The sequence below is a fragment of the Brugia malayi genome, assembly GCF_000002995.4.
Source record: "Brugia malayi strain FR3 genome assembly, contig: Bm_v4_Chr4_scaffold_001, whole genome shotgun sequence".
Lineage (NCBI taxonomy): Eukaryota > Metazoa > Nematoda > Chromadorea > Rhabditida > Onchocercidae > Brugia > Brugia malayi.
The window spans coordinates 2,405,221-2,429,253 of NW_025062478.1; the positions used below are offsets into that span (position 1 = coordinate 2,405,221).

Here is a 24,033-nt window from a genome sequence, read left to right on the forward strand (position 1 = left end):
ATCATTTTCTTTAAATGAAAAGTTAATATTTCTCATGAAAACGATTTTTCAATGTCCAACGCAATCCATTTATATGCCTTCATCTTTTCGATATTGCAATGAAGTGATCGTAAAAAAAGTTAAGCTAAACGTGAAGGAAGGGCTCCGGTTTTCCTTTCTGCTCATATTTGGATAGTATTATGTAGCAAATATGTTTTAAAATGAAGTTGGAGTTGTCATTAGGTCTTTTAGTCGTCATTAGATCGAAGTAGACATTATTATTATTAAGTAAATTATTATTATTAAGTTAAACGAGATTTTGGAAGGTTAAAATTTAGCCAATTGATTACATTACTTGGATTTGTTGCAAAGATTGACTAAAATGGACAAAAAGAGGAAAAAAGAAGGTGTAACTTTTTTTGTGTGGCAATGGAGTAATAATAAAGTTTGTTCGTTAAAAGATGTTGTTCAGGTGTCTAAGAGTTAAATTAAAATTAAATTAATGTAAGAGAAAATGGATGTAGAAATTCTGCAAGCTAATAATTTTTGATAAGCATAAATTGAAATTTGTGAATCTTTACGTTTGACACACGTCACGTAAGCTAATTTTCTTAGCTTGATATTATATGATTACATCATTTTTGTTGTATTTCTTGAATGCAATAAAAACTTGCTCACTTAATTTTATCATTACTGTTGCAGGTTGAAAAATCATATTCAAACAATCATATTAAAATTATGCTGCTCAGATATCATATCAACTTATGCTTCTTATCAGCATTTCATTTATACGTTACATTTGCGCTAATGTCATATTTCACTTAGCAAATTAGCATATTTGCATTTTACGCTGTTTCATGTTAACATGTAATATTTTCAGGCTACTTTTTTTTTTTGTCCTTAATATTATATCGCTGTGTTATAGTTCTTTAATGAGTGATAAGAAATGGTGGATTGATGATAATTTGCCACCTCCATCGATGCGATAAAAGTATACGCATAGCTTATTACGACATTTTTCTCCTTCAACATATTTAAGTCATCAAATGGAGGAAAAAGATGAAATTTTACAACAAAGATTGACAAATTTAAACATGGATAAGGATGAAAATCGAATGGAAACATTATCATCGTTGGAGGAACGGGCAAAAATGCTAACAATGAGTGGTGGAAGTAAGCATTTACATTTAAATTTTAATTTGGTTGTTTTTTTTTTTCTCTTTTTTTTGACAAATCTTTATACATCGGTAAGATTTTCTGTTATAATTTCGGTAGGAGATTTGGAGTAATTAGTTAATTAGTGCCTTTATTTTATTTCTTTATCTATTTCATTTTATTTGCATTTCCCTGAGAAGATGAGGAAATTCAATATTATTGCACAGTCTTTTTTTTTCCTTTTGTATCGATCAGAATAAATGATTATTTTATTTCTGTAGATTTTATAAAATGCCTTTATTTTAAGGTCAAGATATGCCTTCAGTGAGTGACATAGAAAAACGACTGGCAAAACTTTATGATATGCCTTTGGAGAATATCAGATATCCGAGGGTATACCTGACAATTATTTTATTTTATCATAGCATTAGTTCGTCATTTCAGTTCAATTTCAGGATAATATGTATATTACTGTTGCCATTTTGGCACATTAAATTATGAATAAAACAATCTTATTTTTTGTTGTAATATTAGTTAATTTTCAGTCTGCTATTATAAATGGAAATAAAGTTGAAGAAGAAACGGTTGAAAAACTGATGAAACGAGCAAGAGATGAAGCTATGTTAGAGAAAAAATGGGATGCTTCTAGGAAATCAGAAGACAAACATGATATTGATCCTGCTGAATTCATTAAGATGTGCAAAAATAATGCCTCTGTTCCAGATGGTATCCCTCTTTGTAAAATTATCAGTGTTACTTTATTTACTGAAACAGAAAATTTATTCTCATCTTTCTTTTATAATGATTGTATTGTCATCCAATATTTAATTCGTGAAGTAGTTACTTTACAGAAGTATGAAATTCTCGATCAAGTAATTAGTTGGTATTTTCTTATTCTAGATTAGGATTCGTTTTTCGAACTTTAGGAAAAAATGATTCGCTACAAATCTTTATTTGATCAATAGCAAAAAAAAAGGACTCTTTTTGCAGAGGAATTTCATTTTATTTTTGCTTTCTAGAAAGACTACGCATTTCATGATTATTTTACCTGAAGAAAAAACCTGTAGAAAAAAAAAAAGAAAGCTAAGTATCTTAATTTTGATAAAAAATTGTCATTAATTGAACAGTCATTGAATTTGATGATTTTAAGAGTTGAATGGAGAGCTATTCATATCAAATACAGATATAATGGGTCAAGATACGATTCGGAATTTGAAAGAGATACAACGAACGATGAAATTGGCCAAACAACAAAGTGTAGAGGCATCTAAATTGACAGGCATAAGTAATGATAATCATGCGATGGACAATGAAATTAAGGAACTAATGAAATTAAGTATGAAAAGATTCTATTCTACAAAATATGAGTAAAATATAAATATATTATTATTATAAATACACACATTTAGTTTAGTGGAATTTCAAACTTTAGTATAAAATACTTGATCAGGCAAACAGTACAGTTATGTAATTCCCCTTTATCCTGCTTTTAGATGCTAGATCATTTGTATGAATGTGTGTTATTGCATTATTGAAATAAAATTTACTTTTGATTACTTACGAAACCATCATTTTAGCTAACCAAAGTAATCAAAAATCGGAAAAAATAAGTGATGAATTGAGTAAATTCTGGGACAGAAGACTGAATCACGACGTTCTGAGTTCTTCTGAGTCCAGTTTCAAAAGTGAAAATTCAGACGATAAAAGCGAAATCGATTGTGAAGAACTGCAAAGAGTAAATGTTACCTTTCTTATCAATGAATTGTAGTCTTTCTTGTTTACTTATTGGATATATCAATTTTTTTTTGTGATGCATCATCATATAGAAGAAAAAAAGATGCAAGAAATGAGATATATTCAATTCCCAACAGTTAAAATTGTTTTATCCGATACTTTGAATATATTTGTGATTGGTTTAGGTGATGCATGAAACCTTAGGTTCATATTTTTCCATTTTATTAAATCAGCATATCTATTTTTTGTTTTAAGATTGTACTGGAAGCTGAGAAAGCAGAGAATGAAGCTATGCAAATGGTGAAGGAATCGAAAAAAAATAGCAAGAAGAGCGGTATACTTTCTAGAATTTTCCATTCTCGGTAAATAAATCTCTATATCTGCCAATTCTTCACCATTTCAATTTTTTGCTGCCGAAATATTTTAATGAAAATTAAATATGATTAAAATACTTCACAGTAATTTGATGCAGCACTTTAGCTTTCGTACTACAATGAGTGAGTGAAGGTTGGAATTACATATTGTTTTGGAAATTTATAGTTATTACATGTCATATTGCTCATTAATTATATAATGTTTCTTTTAATTGAAGTTATATTTCACAGATTTTTTCTTATGACCTTGTTACTGCTTTTCTGTGTTAAATATATTAAAACTTTGAGGTCTATGTTGACAATTTGTAAGACGAACTGTAGCAAATTGTTATAAGCAGTAATAGTTCAAGCATTTTCATACCGATAATGTTTTTAATCTAGAGTTCGCTGTTTTTTTATTATTTTACAATAAAATATATTTTTTTATAATGCGTAAAAGTACCTTATAGTAGTAAGAACAGTGACAGGATGTCAATTTCTTCAAAATTTGACTATTAGTTCTATGTCATTACTGTAAAATGTACGAGTGAGCATAATCATATTTCGAACTTTTTTTTGTTTGTAAGTTTTTTCTTCTGAGTGTAATTGATGCTATGTGTCTTTTCAGAAATTAATTCGATGCTCAGTATATCTTTTCAAATATTTCACTTACTGTGTGGTATTACATTCTAAGTATCATTTGGCATTATGAATGTCATCTGAAGTAATTTCCATTTTTCTGTTGTATCAAATTTCACTTAAATTATCTAAATAACAAATGGTATAAAAGCTTTACGATCCTTCGGATAATTGTCAAACTTTTCATGGTACCACCTGAAATAAACGAAGTTGTATAATATATTCTCTGAAGAAAAGTTTTACTAATTCATAATCCATCTTCACATTCTCTCTTAACAAACTGAAATTTTTCGGCTGAAAAAAGAAAGAAACAATCACCTATGATGATGATATGCGCGTGGTGCAAGGTTGCATAATGTGGAAAATGCGAATGCAAAAGCGGGTGGTGTGCGTGCTAATAACGCATAACCAATCCATTCGATACATTCTCCAAAAAAATTTGCTCCCGAGATATATTCGAATAAACCACCGTAAGGTATCTTATAATTTGATTTTCCATCTTTTCGTAAATTTCGTAGTATTGAATCGGATGTAATATTAATTATCATTCCAATAATAAATGTCGATGTACCTATTATGGAAAATTTAATAGTGTTTATGAAATATACCAAATACTACATTAATATTTACAAAAAGAGCTAAAATACATGCAAAAATATCATTCTTAGAAGAAAATTTTCATTATTTCTTCACTATAATCGGTATAATTATCTAAGCTTAATTAGAAATGTTGGGATTAATAAAAAAAAGAATATAAATGCTTAATTACCAATGAAACAAAATAAAGTGTTCATCGGTGATTCGTTGTAAACAACATTATTACAAGAATGCCATTTGCCTTGCATATAACCATTAACTGTACAAAATAGAAGACAAAGTAGGAAGATATGCGCAGGTGTTCCTGTACCTTGTTTAATCAAGAATGGATAAATAAGTGTTCTGAAAGTAATTTAGCATAATATAAACATAAGAAATATTTATTTAAAATGTACAAAATAATCAAAATAGAATTTTTAGTTTTTTGTTATAAAGGAACGAAACAAATAATATTGCTTCTCTTGGAAAGAATAAAACAAAGAAAAAGGAAAAGGAAAAAAGAAGTACCTATTAATATAATGTAAACAGAATAAGATAAGGATAAATGCATTGATAAGAGGCAAATCAATAATGCCGATAATAAGGTAATAAAGAGGAATGCATAATGAAGGCAATTCTTGTATAAACCAAGCCCATTTAGCTGGTATTAATGGTATCTAAAAATGTAGGTCAAAAATGTATTATCATTAATAATATAATTAATAGTAATGGTAAATAATAACAATTGATAATGAAGTAAATAATAATTAATGATGACAGTAATAAATAACAATAATAATTAACAATAACAAAAATGATAACAATGATAATAATATGATAATATTAGTAATGCTATAATGATAAAGAAGTGACCAGTATATGGGACTGCCCAGAATATCGTCCATAAGCTGCTTTAAATCCTGAGATAAGTATTATAAAACTAATGGCACCACTGATAAGCATAGCATATGGTAGGATTTCAAACATTGCAACCATTTACTGTTGTCGAGAATTTTATATCGCAAAACTCTAAACTGCTATATGAGAGTTGAAAAAATGAGTAAAAAATATGTTATATGGAATTTTGCAAGTAATGTTTATATCTTGAACCTTTTGTTTCAAATCTTATGCTTAGATTGTAAATCTTTTATATCTTATTTACACGATATCAGTTCCTCATTTAGTTGACCTCATTGTTGTGTCGCCGCCACTAATTGTAAATTACCCTTAAATCTATGAGGTTAATAACTTTTGCTTAACCGATATCCATTGCGGCTTGTCAACTATTAAATAGATTTGCTTATAAACCAGGTCAACACTTTATTACTCTTTCGGCAGGGATTAACCTCTTTTTACTTTGTTATTGCTTGTTACATAAAGAGGTCACTTGTTGAAAGGGGGCCATTGTGTATTTTTTACCAAGAAATAGGAGAGTTCAATTTCAATTGTTCTCTATCAAGTTATTGTACTATTGCTTCTATTAATAAAGGAATTATTATATTCCTCTGTTACCCACATATTTACACCTGCCTCTAACGGATCTCCCCGGAATCAACAACCTCTCCCAAAAATAATAATTAAATCTTCAAAACTTCCACGACAAATATTACAATGGCCTTTACTATTAATAAAAGCGTCAAACCTGTAAAGGACCGTTTAGAAAGATTACTGAATGAGGTAAAAACTATGAATATATCCAATCGCCACACCCAACCTTACCAAACTACGAACGACTCCAAATTAACGAAACCAAAGATTATAGACGTAGACGAAAAAATTCTTCGACTGCAAATGTGCATTGACTTTATCGAGGCGTTAAATAAGAAGTTGGATAGAATGTGTCCAAAAATCCGGAACGGAAAAGAAAGATGAGGGACAAAATATTTTCATTCTAAAGCACAAAGCAAACGAAGCAGTCATCATGTTGACTATGTACAAGAGGGAAATTAATAATGAAATCAAACAAAAAACCACTAATAAATGGGTCGACAACATCAAATTCCTATTGCAATATCAATCTTTCGTCAACTATCCCTTCCTACTTTCGATGGAGAGAGTTTTGCAGTGGATTCAGTGAAGCTGTACATTCCCAGGATATATCCCAAATCCAAAAAATGAATTATTTAATTTCCTACTTAAAGGGTGCAACATTAGAATCAGTAAGAGGCTTTAATGTTGTCCTAGAAAATTATGAAATTGTGCGTCAAATATTGACCGAAAAATATGGAAACTCGTTGACAATAATCAAATTACTGTAAATGAACTACGGTGAATCAAACGAAACGACAAGGAATTGATCAAAAAATGCTGAAAGAATGGAAAGAATTTTTCGACAATTAGAAATGCTAGGAAAGAACGTCGAATATTCCAGTATTGAAGATACAATGGATAGATACTCGACAAAGTGTATCATCAAAAAAAGGTCAATAATCCATGATCAACAATGAAATTAAAGAAATTCCTTCAAAACTTAAAGTATGTTTATGAGGTGATGTTTGTTGTGTCGTTTTTTCGTGGATTGGACATTGTGAAGTGGATTCAACGTACGAGGGAATGTGCATTGGACCTGCTGACACCACGGCGTGAGGTACTTGATAGAGCTGAGACGGGTTCAACGTGAATGAACAAGCAAGAAATGAGTTCTCAATTACTCTTACAGAAAGGAAAATCACCTCACACAATAAAAAGAATCCAAGAAATCATGATAAAACTTTTGCATTGACGACCAATCACAATGATGATGAGAAACTGGGACAGTGAATGTCAAACATATTTGTCAATGGATTCTCGACTCAATGGATTCTCGACCAAAAGAAATGAAGAGATGTACTTACTATTTGCATGAAATGAACTCAGCAGAGTAAAGATGGCAGCAGAAAGGTAAAATGTTTCTACTGCAAAACATTTCACAAAATGTCACAAAAATTCTCAACATATGCGAACAAAACAACACATCCAAACAGGAACGCAGCAAAAGAAGAAATCTATAAAATAGAGAACTTTTCAATTCACCAAGATAGAATAATAATATCGCAAACAATTATAACTACGAAAAATTATATAAAAATATTTATGTTGATTTTATCTGCGAAGTGTACAGAGAATGCCTTATTAAAATACGAACAGACAAAACTTATCTCTGAAAGAGCAGGCATGAATATTACAGAATTTATTTCGAATGATCTAGAATTCAATAACCGATTACGAATAGGTAAATTCTAAAGCAGTTTTTCATGGTATCAATTGGATTTATGAATTGGATATAATTCGTATAATACTTAAACCATGAAATGAAAAGAACATCATTAAGAGAACTATCTTGCAATTTATTGCTTCACATTATGACCTTTAGGATTTTAGTTCCCTCAGTGATTACACTCAAATTATTTCTTCAACTTTCATGGAAACAAACAAATCGTGAGATCAACAGTTAAACAGGTTATTGTCGAAGATGGAGAACTAAATACATAAGATAGTTACCCTTATTGAAAGGGAGCATTGCTTGTTTTTATCAGAAACGAAGAGAGTTCAACTTCAATTCTCTATCAAGTTATTGTACTATTGCTTCTGTTAGTAAAGGAATTATTATTATTTTCCTCTGTTACCCACACATTTACACCTACATCCAACGAATCTCTCTGAGATCAACAACCTTTTCTAAAAAATAATAATTAAACTAAACCTTCAAAACTTTCACGACACTGTTCGCATTTTCATATGAATTTCAAACGAAAAGATTAAAGATTAAAGATTAAACAGATCGTTTACAATTAATCGTTGTTACAATAAAAAAAAAGCTCATATTTTATTGATGAATGAATAGTGAAATGTTTTAAGAAACAATAAGACAATTTAAAGAATAGAAATTATATAATATAATGACTACTTTACGTCGAAATAATACGCAAAACGTAGGAAACGTAATGGTAGCACTGCTTGAAATTATTGGTTACTTACGTAAAGTTGTGTTTTAGTACGTTATTAGAGTTATATTATAAATTGAGAGAAAACAGTGATAGTATTGTACTGGCGTCATATTGAATACCCATGACGTAGTATCACGTTAACAACCAAATGTACTTATCTCTTTTTTTTGTTGCACGTAGCGTCTACTTTGCCATCACTGGTCTGTTAATCCGTAGCACAGCAACGTCATTGCAGATGGTTTCATGCTGACGTTGCATTGGTGTTGCGTTTACGGTTACGTGGTTTTGCGTCATGTAGGAAGTTAGTGTTGAATTTATTAACGTTTCACATATCATATGATACACGTAAAACGTCAATAAAATTAGCTATATCGTCGTTTTGGACGTTGTGATGCATCTGCGTCTTTTGATACATTTTCATATACTGTCACGTGTATTTTTCACTTTGTATTGTATTTAAATATCTTAAACCATTGTAAAAAAAAGAAGCAAAACTGCAGTGAAGTGAAGAATATGTTAACGTGATGAAAGGAACGTGTTTATCGTTAAACAACATGTTTATGCATTCATTTTGATTTGCATTTAAATTTTCAGGTTTTAAATGTTTCCTTCGAAAAATGTTATCTAAATTCTGATGGCTGATAAGGTACTAATTTCATTTATGTTATGCTTCATTTTTGTACATTTTGCTAATCTTATTTTGCAAAATTATAACCGTTTCAAAGGTTTCTTCATTAACCATTTCAATTAGCGACTGTTTGTATTGTTGATTATTATCCATCTTTTTGATAGAGCAGTAATATTCTTGTTTAATATATTCAAAATAAAAATTACGCTTGATTTTAGATTACGCATATAACAGTTGCACTTGGACGACTGGAACAACAGTATGTGGAGCATAAAGAAAAGTTCGAGAAATGGAAGTTGAACAATATGTATATATTTTTTTTTTTCTTAAATTAATATGAATCGTATGTAAATACTAGTATTTATAGCATTTTTTAACCAAAATAATGAAACAATGTTATATATACTGTTCATGAATTGACCAGCTTTTTCTCTTTTTTTTTTTAATTTTTTGAATGTATTTTGATGCAAGAACTTTAGTGATTTACATAAATTATACATCCAATAGCTTCAGTTAGATATTAAAAATACTTTATCATCCAGTTAAGGATAAGAGATGTGAGTTATTGTGACGTTGTAATTAATATACTTTATTCAGTTACTTTAAGAGCACAGTGTGGTACGGAAACATATAATAAATATGTGGAAGAGTTCAATGAATGGGAGAAAGGTGTTAAAGAGCAACAAAGGCAACTGATTGAGGAGCGTAATAGCTTGATCGCACCACAAGATTTAGACACTACACTTGGTATGTTCTTTATATTAGCTAATCTTGTATAAAATATCAGAAGTGATGCTTTATTCATGTTGTTTCGAATAAGATTTGCAATGCACTTTTATTTAACCATGATTACTTATGTTAATATATTGTGTTGATTAATAATTTGATATTATAAGGTATATAACTGTAGTACTGTAAGACGTAGTAGTATGTTAGGTGAGATATAATTTTTTGCATTAAATTTGCTTCAAAATATACTATAAATGTGAAAACATTGTTATTTATAACGTTTAGATGGTTTGCTGGCACAAATTTCACCGAAAGATTTTATTCTCGCTGTTGTAATGATGACTAGCAAAGATCCTACATTTTTCCCTGCACTACTTTCTGCTTTACAGAAATTCCAAGCATACGGTAAATTTCACTTTTTTTTTTTAGTTTTTTAAAGTAAAATTAGCAGATTTAGAGAAAAATGTTTGGCATATCTCTCAGAATATAGTTTTTGTTTTTTCTCTCTCATGTTCGGGCAGTAGTTGTCGAAGAAGTGGACAAAAGTTTCGGTGTCGACAATTTCTCATTTTTTCATTTTTTTGTTTTGTGGATAATTGAAGAACAAAAAAAGAAGGTAACAACGTGTATTTTCATTGAAAATAATTTTTTGCAATCATAGGTGAAGCGCGGCAAGCAAGTATATATCAGGCATATGCAGCATCAGCAGCATCTTATGCACCAGCTGCAAATCGTCAATACCCCTCGCAAATTCAATATTCCAATCCCAAAACATTGCAAACTGGTAAGCTCCTCCACAAAATTTTTTTAGAATGTTTCTATTCAGTTATAATTCTGTAAATCCTTTCTAGCGCTTTTAATTTATAAATTTTTGATTATGTATGACTTTTATTATTCGGTTAGTTATTTAATATTCTGTAATATAATATTTATTTATAATATATTCCGATTATAGCAAATCCATCGCATCCGTATGGTGCGATACGATCTGATGTTCTAATTGACGTAACTAAGCGTTCATATGATCGATTAGTTGGAGCCACAACAGGCGATGAACTTACTGCACGCAAAAATTATCGAGCTCCTTCACCAGTTCGCGATTATCGAAATCCCTCAACATTACCTTTTCGCGATTTTAGTCAAACATAGTAATTATTAAGGAAATGTTTTTATTGTATGTTTTGACGTGATGATAAGATTAGATATTATTTTATGATTTACTGCCAAATAAAAGAAGCCAGGGACTCAGATGTTTCATGCTCAGATGTTTTGTAACTTGTTTGGTTCATGTAATTTGTTGCTGATTTTTTCTTTTTCTTTTTTTTTTTTTTTTCTATTTCTAACGTTGTTCATTGATTGTATACTTAAATTTTAATTTGGCAAGTGCATAAATTGTTTTATTTATAAAATTAAAATATATTTGTGTTACTTTTCTAGCAGAGCAACGGTGTATTCTTTACACAGTGTACATCATACAGAAAGGTTTTTGAAAAAAGTTCAAGTATTCAGTTTATCAGTTATGCTACGAAGATTATTTATATCTAGGTGATAGCTATTGAGTTCATATCGATGGGAAGGATACAATGACTGAAAAGATTTGGAATTAAGGTTTGCTAGAAAGAAAAAATTGTTTTTATTAGATTTATTTTAGTACACAATGCATACACGATATATTAGAGCGTATGAAATGAAATATTAAATATTTCATATTGTTGCGTGGTATAATTTTTAGAGAAGATTAAATTATTGGTGTTAGTCGTATTACAAAAGCTTACATAGTAATATGACAATATTAATAATTTGTGGAATTACTACGATGCATCAAATGATCGCATATTTTGTATGAGAATTTTTTTTTTTTCTTGTTATCTTTTATATTATTTAATTTAATTAGATATTTTCAGATGGCGTTATCATGGATGCATTGTAATAATTGCTATCTGATTGCATCTACTCAGAATATAAACAAAAATGAAACTTTTGCGCTTGCTAATTGTGGACATATATTCTGCTCTACGTGTCGTGATAAATGTGGTTCGTTATGGATATTTTTTCTATCATTCATAAAACAAAGATGGTATATGTTACAAATATTATTAAATAATTATATCCATTATTTTTTCCTATTGCAAAATCATTTCAGGTTGTTTTTCAATTGGAGCTATTTTATTTTTTAGACACAATATTAACGGAATATTTTACTCCTTTTACTTTTACATCTTGTTATGATATCACTTTATTTTAATCCTAATAGGTTTACTTTTTATTTTTAACTTGACTTCTTCAGCATTTCTTCTCACCGGGACATTATCTTTTGATTATGTTCAAAACGAAACTTTTTTTTTCCATTTTATTTTAATCCAAATGGAATTATTTATTTTCTGCATATTTATTTAATTTTGTTAACTAACTCATTAAGCCTGTAATGTGTTAAAGCAAGAAATTAAAATTAATTGTTGGATAAAAATTTTCTACAATGCGTGAGGTAATTGTCATTGCAATAGTGAAAATTATGCTTCTTTTAAAAGTAACTGAATATTGAATATAGTTTGTCATCAATTATAATTAATCAAATAAATTTCCTTCAAATGAATTTATTTATGATTGTAGTATCAAGGAAGATGTGTATGGTGTGTCAACGTTCACCTTTTGTTTATGAAGATGTGGGACGTCATATGAGTGAGAAAACAAAAAGATATTTCCAGGTTAGTATTAAATGACACATAGTTGGTCAACTTTTTAACTTTTTTTACTTTAGTTAAATTTTTTTTTTTGGAGAAATTATAACTGAAAATAAATATAATTTCAGGCACCTAATACTTTACTGATGAATACCTTACAAAAGGTAAATTCAGTTATTAAATTCCAGCAGAATCAGTACAAAATAATGCAAAAAAATGTGAGCAATATGGTAAGTTTTTGCTTTTTTTTAGGGTGTGGTTTTTTTTTAGAAATGTTCTTATTACTAATCTTGGTGATTTCTTGTGCATTATCAAGTTGACAGTATTAACCATAATAATGATTCCCTAGTTTAGAGTTATCAAATAGCTTATCACTTAATTCTAGTTATACTATTAAGAAGAGATTTGGAACTTTTTTGATGAAAGCATTATGTTCTGATGAAAAGTTCTCTCTTCTTTATAATCAAAACTAATCAAATTAAATTTCATCAGCTACGAAGAGTATTAACGAAATTGTTACTTAATTTACATCCTTCAAAATCAGCACTTGCAAGAACCACAGATATTGGATAGAATATATGCCTAATAAGCCTATCTTTTCCAGGCATTGAAATGTATTCTAGTACTTATAATTATAGTAAACATCTGTTTTCCATGGTAATAATAAAAAAAAAATTGCACATTTGTAATAATTTAGGAAATTGGGTAAGCTTCAACACATAAAGAAGATTAGCCTAATTTTTATTCGCAGGCATACTCATTTTACATCATTTCTTTTAAATGTTGATTTAAAAAATTTTTTAAATCATAGTATAAAGTATGCTATATTTTCTTTATAAATCTTGGAAATATTTTGTCATTATGATTTTAGCACGAACATATGGATGATATAGTTGATCGATGCAAGGAAACTGCGAAGATCTGCGATTTTTTGGGGAAGTTAGTTTTATTTATTTATTTTTTGATCTTTGCAAAATCTTCTGATTATTGCATTATTATTATTATTGCTGATTTTTTACTTCAGAAAGATGTTGAAGGTTGTATACAGTTATTATTTTGTTGAAGCAAACAAATTTTTTTCGGAAAATAAATAAACATCTATGTTTCCTTTTTTTTATTAAGATTTTTGATGATCATTTAAATTTTTTTTTAGGAATGTAAACTCATTGGCTACAAATTTACAGCACTATCGTGGAATGTTGCAGCACTTGAATAGCTCATTTACGGACTATGAGCAAAATTTGAAATATTTTGAAGATATTAGTGGGATTGCCGATGCATCAGGTATGTTTTCAAATTTGGATATAACTTAGGAGGAAAAAGGAGACGTGTTATGAGACGTGCTATGAATGTTATAAAGAAGAAGAAATTTACTGGATATATTAACAAAAAAAAAGTTAAAGTAAAGATGAAAATTGTTAATTGTATTCATATTTAGGATCGGTTGATTTGCAGCATCATTCATCTAAAGACAATAACGTAAAATATTTATTTTTTTCATATCTTCATAACAATTATTGTAATTATTTTTGTAGCAAAAAGATTCTTCAAAAGGTTTCCTATGTAACATGGACAAATTTGAATAATTTTGTCCCTTGAGAGAAAATAAATATCAATCGGTTTTTCTTCGTGAGCATTAACTATGTATGTAATAGCATTAGTTTGATAAATTATCTTAACTTTTTGTATTATTTCTGAACAAAATTCGAAATAGTATTTGATGTAATAAGAAAAGATTGACCGAAGGATCTTTTAAAGTAAGAATTTTAGCTGTTAATGTTTGTAATTCTTTATTATTTGATCTCATAAAAGAATTTATTCTTCAGGAAGAATTGAGCAAAGCAAACACTTTTCCTCTTCGAAATAGATCTTTTAATAGCATTTTGTCGCCAAATAGGGTAAGGTTGAACAACTGCAACTTTTCATTTTTTGTATTTTATAAATATGTGCTGTATTTTTTTTTCTTTTTTTATTCAAATTCTTAAATGCTTTTAATTCTTAATTTTAACATCATCTCACGTCACTATTACTTATAGGTGTTTTCTTAAGAAAAAGTGTTTCGATACTTTAGATATTATAGATTGATAATTTACTTTAAATTATATAATTTTCATATATATTTATAGCAAAGTTCATCGAAATGCAATGCAGCAATCAGCAAATCGTTCATTCCTTGTTTTAATGCCGACGACAATCTCTCAGTGTCATGTCTTCAGTCAGTGAAGAAATCTGGAAATTTGGCAGCGATATTTGATCGTAGAGATAAAAGTAATGCAATGAAGTTGAATCAGTGAGTTGTTTATCATTTGAGACATCTCATAAATATTACATTCATCTAATCGTATTTTGAAATTTTGAGTTTTTCTCTTGCAAAAGATTATGAGCGATATCGATTATTGTTCAGGAAAGGATATGTTTTGAGTTGCAAGTCTTATTTATATACGACTTTCTTTCTAGATATTGAAATTTTTTTTTTCTTTATTTTAACTTTCATCTTTTTTTTTTGTTTTGCGAGTAGAATATTGAGCACTAAAATCGTTCAATAGTATTGTTGCTTTTTATTAATATGAATTCCACTAATAAAAGTCTCAGTCTTTTGAAGTATTTAAGTGTAATTATTCACTAAAATACTTTTAAAAAAAGAAAAATTCAAAAAATATTCTAACATTTGAACAGTAGTTTTATGTCTAAGCAAACATTTTCAGATTGATTCAAGGTTATTTTGCACATGAATATACAAAAAATGCTGAAAATAAATGTTGTAATTTTTTAGTACTTTTGAAAGTTGCATTGACTTTACTAAATATTTTTTTTCTGCTATATTCAAAATAGTTTAGTATAAATTGATAATAAGTTTTATTCATTGATACTACTTCTTTTTTTCTTTTTTTAGAACTATTAATATTAGCAATCCATACATGCAATATATATCGCAAAAGAATTCTCATTTATCAACAATTATTGATGGAAATTTTACCTGTTCGGCTGTGGCACAAATTAAAAAGGATGAATTTAATATGCAACAACTGAGAAAGAAAAAACGATCAAAAGTACTGGAAGATATGCAATTATCAAAGAACGCATTTAAATTAAGATCGATTACGCATGGATTCTATAACGTACGTGCGAATTCTCGTAGCCATTCACCACCTCATAAATGCACTCGTTCTAATGATAATTAATTTATCATTGATTTTTTCTTTTTTGATTTGAATATTTCTGTAAAATATATCTAGATTTGTGCATAAGAAATTGGATTATAAATTTGTATCAGCTGGGAAAAGATGAAACTTACTATTGAATTGTTGTCGTACAATTTGATTAATACTATGATTTAATCACAATAATAATAATCGTAGTGTGATTATTTATATTGAAGTAGAAGTTAGGAATTTGATATTGTTTACTGGATGAATTTTATCTGAGACTGTTATGGATCGATTTCTTTCCAACTTAAATGAAATAACTGGAATATTTTAGTGTTTTATATGCTTGTTGTTAGAGTTGATTAGAGTAAATGAAAAAATAAGTAGGTAAATGCAAAGCAGTTGAATAGTTATTGAATGGATTTCAATGAAGTTTATTACAGATTGTTGACACCTCGATGAATTATTGTTGACACGTAGATAAATTGTTGTTATGCATTTGATAATTTCAATTTTTATTTAAAAACTGCTAATGATGTCATTCATTTACACAATGCCTTAAAATCCTTTCTTTCTCCCTCATTCTCTCTCTCTCCTCATCCTTTTTCCAGCTGATGTTAAGTTCTGGTGTTGTTTTAATTTTAATCTTTGTTGTTTTTATTCCATTTATCATGTCATTTAATCAAAACTGGTGTTTAATTTAAAAATATAACTGAATTAATTTTGGTGTAATGAGCATTTCATCCTGTTTGTAATTAATTATTTTGGTTCATTCTTTAAATTAATATCAATTGAGAAGAGATGGATATTTTTTCAAAGCATTACGATAATAATTAGTTTGGTGGAATTTTTTTTTCTCTCTCTCTCTCTCTCTCTTCTATCTTTTTTAACCAATACATTTTTGATATTTATGAATTATAAGAAAAAAAAAAAACAAAAAAATTATTTGCAGGTTGAAATGTTTCTTGGAAAATGGTAATGCCATATGAGAAAAATGATAAAAGTAAATAATGTAAAATTGTAAATATGTAAAAGTAATATATTTATTTTGATTTCCTGTGAAATTAAGAATAAATTGTATATTTTATGTGTTTTGTTGTTAGGTATTTTTTTCTTAATAATCATTCCAACTGAATATTATAAATATTTTAATTTTAATCTTTTATGAAAAAAAAAAAAAAAAAAAAGGAAAACAACTGGAGCTATTTTCATGCATATTTCATTATTCTTTATTCGCTTTTCTGCTAAAATTCTTATTCAATTATTTATGGATGTATTATCATAATGTAAGAGCAAGAGTAGCAATGATTGTTTGGAGAATAACTTTTCCGGAAATGTTAAATTGAGGAAAACGGATTTAGAATAAGTAATTTCAGTAAGCTTTAGAAGTGTGTAGTATTGATAAGTGTGTCAGAATTGATGGAAATATTGTACATAATCGTTGAAGAGAGGAGTAGAAATATTCAAATAATCAATTTCAAATAATGATTGAAATAGACAGATAGATATATATATATAGAGAGAGAGGGGAGAGGGAGAGAAAGGGAGAGAGAGGGATAAAAATGAGGAATAATCATTGGTTAATTCATATAGTGTTCACATAAGATGCATCTCGTTAATTTTGTTGTAAAATTCTTTCACAGTAGTCGAAATTTTAATATTTGATTTATACTAATGAACTAAAAATTTAATTTATACTAATGAACTAATGTCGAACTAATGAAAAGGGATACTAATTAATATATTCTAGCCGAGCATGGAAAATTAAATGGTTTTATCGAAAGAAACAAAATTCAAAATTTGAAATACTTAAATGGATTGGATTATTTCATTCGAAAATGGCGCATGTCAATAAATCGGTAGCAAAAAGTTACACTAAATACTTTTCCATGTGACTTTTTTTTTTATTGCAAATATGTGCTTTATTCTTTAACAATTTAATTAATTTTTTTTTTCTTTTTTTTTTTATGTTTATTCTCTAACAATTTAGTTAATTGTTTTTTTTTTTAATGTTATTCGAAGTTTTTTCTTCTTTTCCCTAAAAAAAAAAAAAAAAAAATTTATCAAATATTTAATGGTAAAAAAAACAAAACAAAAAACAAAAACATTACGTTTTATTTAGATTAATTTATACAATAATTTTAAAAATTAATGAAATTTCAGGATGCAAAGTGCTATTGTCACAATAAAAATGGTTAACAATGTGGTTGTGGTGTTTTATCAATTATTATAATTATCATTTCCAATTAATAAACAATGAATTTACCAAATTTAACAGGTTTATTCTTTTGGTTATTATTATTTCTATCATCATTTCTTGGCTCTATATTTCTTCTCTTTCCATTTATTCCACTCATATATTTTGCTCCTTCTTTATGGCGTATATTTGCTGATTGTTTTATTGGATATTGGTTAATTTTACCTTCGGTAAGTTCTGAAAAAAAATTTTTTTTTTTCTCTGAACTAGAAAATTTCAATATCTATTTCAATATCAATAAATTTCAATAGCTACCAAAAAAAAAAATATTTTTTTGGATTTAAATTTTGATGTGATAACTTTGTAACAATGCTTATCATATCACTAATCAAAAATGATTTCATCTTATGCATGATGATTATACTGATAAACAATAGCTTAGCATTTTTGTTTTCAGAAAGTTATTAGACAACATTAACCTATATCTATTTATTTCCTGTGACTATATGTTAAATACTAATATTAAATATTTTTAACTACTAGGATAAAATTTTTAGGATGAATTTTAATTATGGTTATGTTCTAATTATCATCAATTATGCTTTATTTCTTATACTTTATATTCATTAATTATGCTTTTATCTTATGTGTTTCTTTTTTTCTTTCAGTCATTGTGTGATTATATTTTGGGAGTAAAATTTCATATCACTGGCGATATGATCAGTTGTTCTGAACCAGCATTGATTATCATGAATCATAGAACAAGACTTGATTGGTTGTTCTTTTGGAATGCACTTTACAAAATGAATCCATGGTTACTTACAACTGAGAAAATATCATTGAAAAAACCATTGAAATCTATTCCTGGTGCAGGTTCTTTTTTTTTTTTTTTTGTTAAAGAATTATAAGTTTGTGAATAATTGTTGTATGAAGTTTAACTTGTTGATTTGATTTATGAAAATTCTGCTTGGAAAATTAAATTTTAAATTTGCAGTTTTTTTTTTTTTTTTTATTGAGAAGAATTGATATCTTTAATAATATTTTTTAAAATTAATTTTCATGTTATATTGATTCTTTTCTCCTATCTTTTTCTTTTTTGTTGCGTCTTTTCTTCTTCTAATAAATAAATTTTTTCTCTTTTTGGATTTGAAAATTCTCCAAAAATTTAGGATGGGCAATGCAATGCGCTGCTTATTTGTTCCTGGAACGTAATTACAAAAATGATGCGCATACTATTGATGATATGATCACGTATTACAAAGATTTGGGACGTCATTATCAGGTTAATTTTCGTCATTCATAATTAATCTTACATTTTCTAGTTCTCATTTTGTTTGCCTTATGAACAAATATTTTAATTCTATTTGTTCTAAAAAATTAGACTAAAATACATTAATTAGAAATAGATGCTATTTTGATTAAATCTAAGAGAAGATTATGAAGGAATTTTCAGTTATAGAAATAAATAGATTCATTTATAGTTGATTTTAGTTTGATATTTGATTTTCTGTTTTGTTAATTTCAACATATATTTGTCTAATAATTAATGTATTTTAATATCATTGTTGAGTTTGCTACTGAACTTGAATATTTCCTGTTTCTTAAATGACTGCGACGGATTTTTTTTTTTTTGTGGTATATGATTTTTTTTTTTTAGATTTTACTTTTTCCGGAAGGAACAGATCGTGGTGAACGAGCTGCAAAGAATAGTGACCAATTTGCAATGCAAAACGGTTTACCATTATATCACTTTGTTTTGCATCCTCGTACGACGGGTTTTTCATATATGATACAAGTAATGCGTCAAAGTTAGTTTATTTTTTTTTCAACATTTAAGAGAAATTTTGTATAATATATTTTAGTGATAAAAAAAAAAAGAAAAACGATTCTTTTAATTATTACATCAACATATCATTTCTAGAGAGATTATCAACTTTTCTTTTTCCTTTTGCTGCAGAAAGTTATCTAAAGAATGTTTACGACATAACAGTTGGCTATCCGGATGAGATTATCAGTTCAGAATTAGAAATACTTCGAAACGGTCGCTTTCCGCATGCTGTGCATTTTGATGTGAAAAGATATAATGAAAATGATTTACCTCAAGATAACACTGGTTTGATTAATTGGCTTAATAATATTTGGAGAGAAAAGGAGGATCGACTCAAAAATTTTTACAAAGCTGATGTCGCCAACAGAAAATTCTTACCATCTAGTAGTAAGAAGAATGATTGGCTGGTTAGCATTTCTTTCTATTGTTTTTTGTCAAAATAGTTTTGTTTATCTGTGTGATTCTCTGGAATAATTAGTTTTTTCGATAATAGGAAGAAAACAGGTCGGAATATAATCAAAACTTCTTAACTGAAACTAATGGTAGAGATTTCAGTCTAGATTTCAATAAAAATAAATCACTTCCTTGGTTTAAATGATAGGTATGAAAGTTTAATGAAGAAATAAGAGTATCATAAATTAAAGATGACATGAAATAAGTATGATATATTTACTCGAATTATTTATTTACTGTCATCAGATTATATTCAAAATAAAGTATATAAAAGCATTTTTTTTTTTCAGATTCATTCGACAGGCATTGGTTATTATTGTGCTTTTTCATTTTGGATAGCAATGTCTATAATATGGATTTATTTTATTGTTTATTTTTTCTTTGTCAAGATTTATGTATTCTTTGCCTGTGTTTTTTATGTTTATTGTCACTGGAAATATGCTGGTGTACAAAATTTAGCTATACAGCTATTCAAACAACAACAGCAACAACAACAACGTCAACAATAACGGTAACTGAAGCAACAACAATAAGAACAACAATAACAGTAATATTACCAGAAGCAACAATAAGTGAATAAAAATTTTAAATTGCTTCTTATATTTTATACCTCAAAAAAAAAAAAAAAAAAAAGAAGAAATTGCTTCCATAAGTAGTACTTCTTTCATTGAAATCAGCAGAATCACATAACCTTTCGGTTTTTCCTTTCTTTTTTTTTTTTTTTTTTGTTTTTGTTTTTGTTTATTTTTATGCTACATTCATCTGTCAATTTTTTTCATCTTATATTCTAGTCATTTATCCTATGATTATACCATTTAAAAAAAAAATCATTTTGCTGAGCATTAAATGTGAGTTACGCTAATCTGAAGCAACTAAATATTGACTATTAGCAATGAATCTAAATAAAATAGTTTGAAAAATGTGAGAAAAAAAAATTTAGTCATTTTCAAAATTCACATTTATACATTTATTGTGTTAAATATATATGATCTCATTATCTTAATTTCTTTAATTTTTTATTAGCATAATTGCTTATAAATATTTAATATTTTTTTTTTTAAATTGTTTTTGCAAATATTTTTGTTAGGAAGGTATATTGTATTAGTACATATTACTCTTTGAATATTTATGTTTATCATGTTATTCAAATTTCAAAAAAAAAAAAACTTAGTTTTATTTGAAACTTGAAATGTTTGTGAGATATTTCATTTTTAAATATTTCATTCATTGAAAGTTTTAATCATAATATTCTACCATTTCTTTTTGTTAAATATAATATTGCTATAAATTTTTAAAAATTACTTTTTTTTATTGATCTTTTTTAATTATATTATGATGTTTTAACACAGGACTTTTAACATTTTCATTGATTTGAATTGTATGTTAGGAGATTTTATATATATGTGTGAATATACGATAAAATATTATTAATTTACGTAAGATAAACCGTCTATGACGTGTTACTTACGTCTACGACGTATTGACTTGTCTGTAAACAAATTTTTTATTATTTATTTATTCCTAAAAATATTGAGTAATTTTTGAATAGCTCATTTAGTGAGTGAAATATTTGTAAAAATATATTTCCATTTGATGTATATTATTAGGAATGCTAATGGTTTAATGATTTAAGATTTTTTAAAAGATGTTGAATTAAAGGAATGTGAACGAAATTATTAATTAAATCATATAAATGAATTTGTCCATAAATAATTTACTTATCTATCGTTGATTTACTAATTTATATGATAATTAGGAAATAATCATTTACTTCTTGGTTAGGTAATTATTCTTTTATAATTTATGCACATAGTAATTTAGTCAAATATTGCTGATGTTAAAATTTTAACACTTTTTTTCCGTTTCAGTGCGATAAGTTCAGGAAAAAAAGTCTATGCTTAGTATTACTTAATAATAATAGCTTAATACTATACTTATTTGTTTACATTTCTATAATCTAGAAGTATAATATTGATTTTAAAAAATAAACAAATTTCTAATATCATTTTTTTTTTTCTGTTTTTCAATTCGCATTAAATTTCTAATGAAAAAAGGAAAAAGGAATTTTTCCTAAGAGAGAAAAGAAAGAAGTAAGAGATGAGATGATGTTATATTTCATCATTTCAATTTCTTGTTCATTATCTGTTATTGAAAAACTCTTTTAGAATTGTTGTGTGTCATCAATTCCTTTCTCCTTTCCTCTCTCTCTCCCCCTCTCTCTCTCTCTCTCTCTCTCTCTATTTCTTATTTATCAAATCAATTAGAATTTCTAACTCTTCAATCAATTACAATTGGTAACTTTCAACTTATTTCAAGTAAGTGTCTTTCATCAATTCATTAAGTTTATAAAATAGTAAACATATGAGTTAAGTTTATAGTATGGAATGGGTAAACATAAAATATAATGCTAAAAGTAGAAAAGCTTTGATAATAGTACTGATAAGATGAATTATTGATAAGATGATTTTTTTTTTCTGTTGGATATTCTTATCATAAAACAGATGAGAAATCGCTTTTTTTTTTTTTTTTTTTTTTCCTAAACATTAATGATTAACAATTCTGTCATTTTATTACATCTTTTATTGTAATAATTGTGTAAAATTTTAGTCTTTACCAAAAGTTTTCTTATCAAATGAGCAAACCAAAATATTTATCAATTATTTGAAATATTTTAATTTTTTAAAGTCCTCTAAAATTGATTACATTATTATTATTACTTTTATTATTATTATCATTATTATTGTTGTCATTATTATTATTGCTATTATTATTGTCATTGTTATTTTTTATTATTAATATTTAAATTTCGTATTATTATACTAAAAGATAACAAAAGATTAAACTAGAAAATATGTAAAAATAATGATAGTAATATGATAAAATATTTGAAATTTATTAATTCTTATTTGTCATTTTTAATTTATGAATGTTTGTTTCATTAATCTTTAATTGATAGTTTATTTTAGTTAAATTCATATTAATAATTTTTATTTAATAATTTAATTTAGTAAAAAACTCATTAGAATATTTTTTTATTCTAATTCTTCCTATCTTTCATATTGAGAACTGTACGAAATGATTTAATTTCTTCAATACGATGAAATAATACAAAAGAAAATGTTAGAATTGATTTATTCCTATGATCTCTCTCTTTTTCTTTCCTTTATTCTTTCTCGAGAATTTTGAAATTTATTTAAATTAATGTCGTATATACGTACGTACGTGTATAACGTATGTAATTTACATTATTTCATATATCAATTATTTATCGATTTAGTTGATTAAATCTTCGATTGTAATATATATGTAAAATAAGATAAATTCAATGCAACAATAATTATTTTACATATAATTATAATGTTATAATATTATCGTCGATCACAATAATTGAATCGATTATCTTTGAATCACAATTATTTACTTAAGTGATATTACTTATCGAATAATAATGTTACATACATTCGTTGTTATCATTTATCTTGATTAACATTTATCTTAATTCATTCGTTATTATCATTTAGCTTAATTAAGAGTTATCTTAATTCATTCGTTATTATCATTTAGCTTAATTAAGATTTATCTTAATTCATTCGTTATTATCATTTAGCTTAATGTCTCATTATTTTTTTTCCAGTTTTTGTTTTTATTTATTGTTTTTTAGGTAAATAATCATCATTTAAGTAAGTAGTTGTCATTTAACAACAGTTAATTAATCTTTTTATTTCTCTTAAAGACATATTTAACATTAATTGTTATAATGATTTTCTAATTAGGAAATTGAAATATTTATTTCTGTTTGTTTTTAACTTTCAATTTTACTTTACATTATTGTTTTTATTATTGTTATTTTTTTTTTTTTTTTTACTGCTATGAAATAAAATTATTTTGGAAAATATTTTTATTATTTAATAATCAAATTAGCAAAGGATAGTTTTTTTGCATACTTTATCAAAATTTCTTATTGCTTATTAATTAAATTTATTTTTTTCATTTATTATTTATAAATTTT

General features: G+C 26.7%; 6 protein-coding genes across 6 annotated transcripts; 5 read left to right on the top strand and 1 right to left on the bottom strand.

The window, feature by feature from the left end:
* Positions 1 to 1,025: 1,025 nt before the first annotated feature.
* Positions 1,026 to 3,234, top strand: Bm7999 (Uncharacterized protein; the record flags this gene model as incomplete). The annotated part of the gene is made up of 6 exons (XM_001892749.2): positions 1,026 to 1,152; positions 1,442 to 1,527; positions 1,680 to 1,860; positions 2,285 to 2,470; positions 2,712 to 2,869; positions 3,124 to 3,234. 6 exons carry the CDS (start codon positions 1,026 to 1,028, stop codon positions 3,232 to 3,234), a joined length of 849 nt encoding a protein of 282 aa, XP_001892784.2.
* A 754-nt stretch (positions 3,235 to 3,988) lies between these two features.
* Positions 3,989 to 5,423, bottom strand: Bm3454 (3-oxo-5-alpha-steroid 4-dehydrogenase 1, putative; the record flags this gene model as incomplete). Its single annotated transcript, XM_001892748.2, has 5 exons — positions 3,989 to 4,055; positions 4,179 to 4,431; positions 4,630 to 4,799; positions 4,965 to 5,113; positions 5,310 to 5,423. The coding sequence occupies 5 exons, from the start codon at positions 5,421 to 5,423 to the stop codon at positions 3,989 to 3,991; spliced, it is 753 nt and encodes a 250-aa protein (XP_001892783.2).
* Positions 5,424 to 6,927: 1,504 nt separating this feature from the next.
* Positions 6,928 to 7,056, top strand: Bm7998 (Uncharacterized protein; the record flags this gene model as incomplete). The annotated part of the gene is made up of 1 exon (XM_043081387.1): positions 6,928 to 7,056. The coding sequence occupies one exon, from the start codon at positions 6,928 to 6,930 to the stop codon at positions 7,054 to 7,056; it is 129 nt and encodes a 42-aa protein (XP_042937321.1).
* A 1,940-nt stretch (positions 7,057 to 8,996) lies between these two features.
* Bma-sna-1 (spliced leader 30 kDa protein, putative) lies at positions 8,997 to 10,868 on the top strand (the record flags this gene model as incomplete). Its single annotated transcript, XM_001892747.2, has 6 exons — positions 8,997 to 9,008; positions 9,209 to 9,297; positions 9,598 to 9,737; positions 10,005 to 10,124; positions 10,381 to 10,503; positions 10,675 to 10,868. The coding sequence occupies 6 exons, from the start codon at positions 8,997 to 8,999 to the stop codon at positions 10,866 to 10,868; spliced, it is 678 nt and encodes a 225-aa protein (XP_001892782.2).
* Positions 10,869 to 11,623: 755 nt separating this feature from the next.
* On the top strand, positions 11,624 to 15,582 carry Bm7996 (Uncharacterized protein; the record flags this gene model as incomplete). The annotated part of the gene is made up of 9 exons (XM_043081388.1): positions 11,624 to 11,753; positions 12,330 to 12,424; positions 12,529 to 12,630; positions 13,272 to 13,339; positions 13,554 to 13,684; positions 13,839 to 13,879; positions 14,227 to 14,298; positions 14,527 to 14,690; positions 15,294 to 15,582. 9 exons carry the CDS (start codon positions 11,624 to 11,626, stop codon positions 15,580 to 15,582), a joined length of 1,092 nt encoding a protein of 363 aa, XP_042937322.1.
* Positions 15,583 to 17,802: 2,220 nt separating this feature from the next.
* Bma-acl-8 (Uncharacterized protein) lies at positions 17,803 to 20,533 on the top strand (the record flags this gene model as incomplete). The annotated part of the gene is made up of 5 exons (XM_043081389.1): positions 17,803 to 17,973; positions 18,412 to 18,616; positions 19,420 to 19,551; positions 19,701 to 19,978; positions 20,315 to 20,533. The coding sequence occupies 5 exons, from the start codon at positions 17,803 to 17,805 to the stop codon at positions 20,531 to 20,533; spliced, it is 1,005 nt and encodes a 334-aa protein (XP_042937323.1).
* Between the last annotated feature and the right edge of the window lie 3,500 nt (positions 20,534 to 24,033).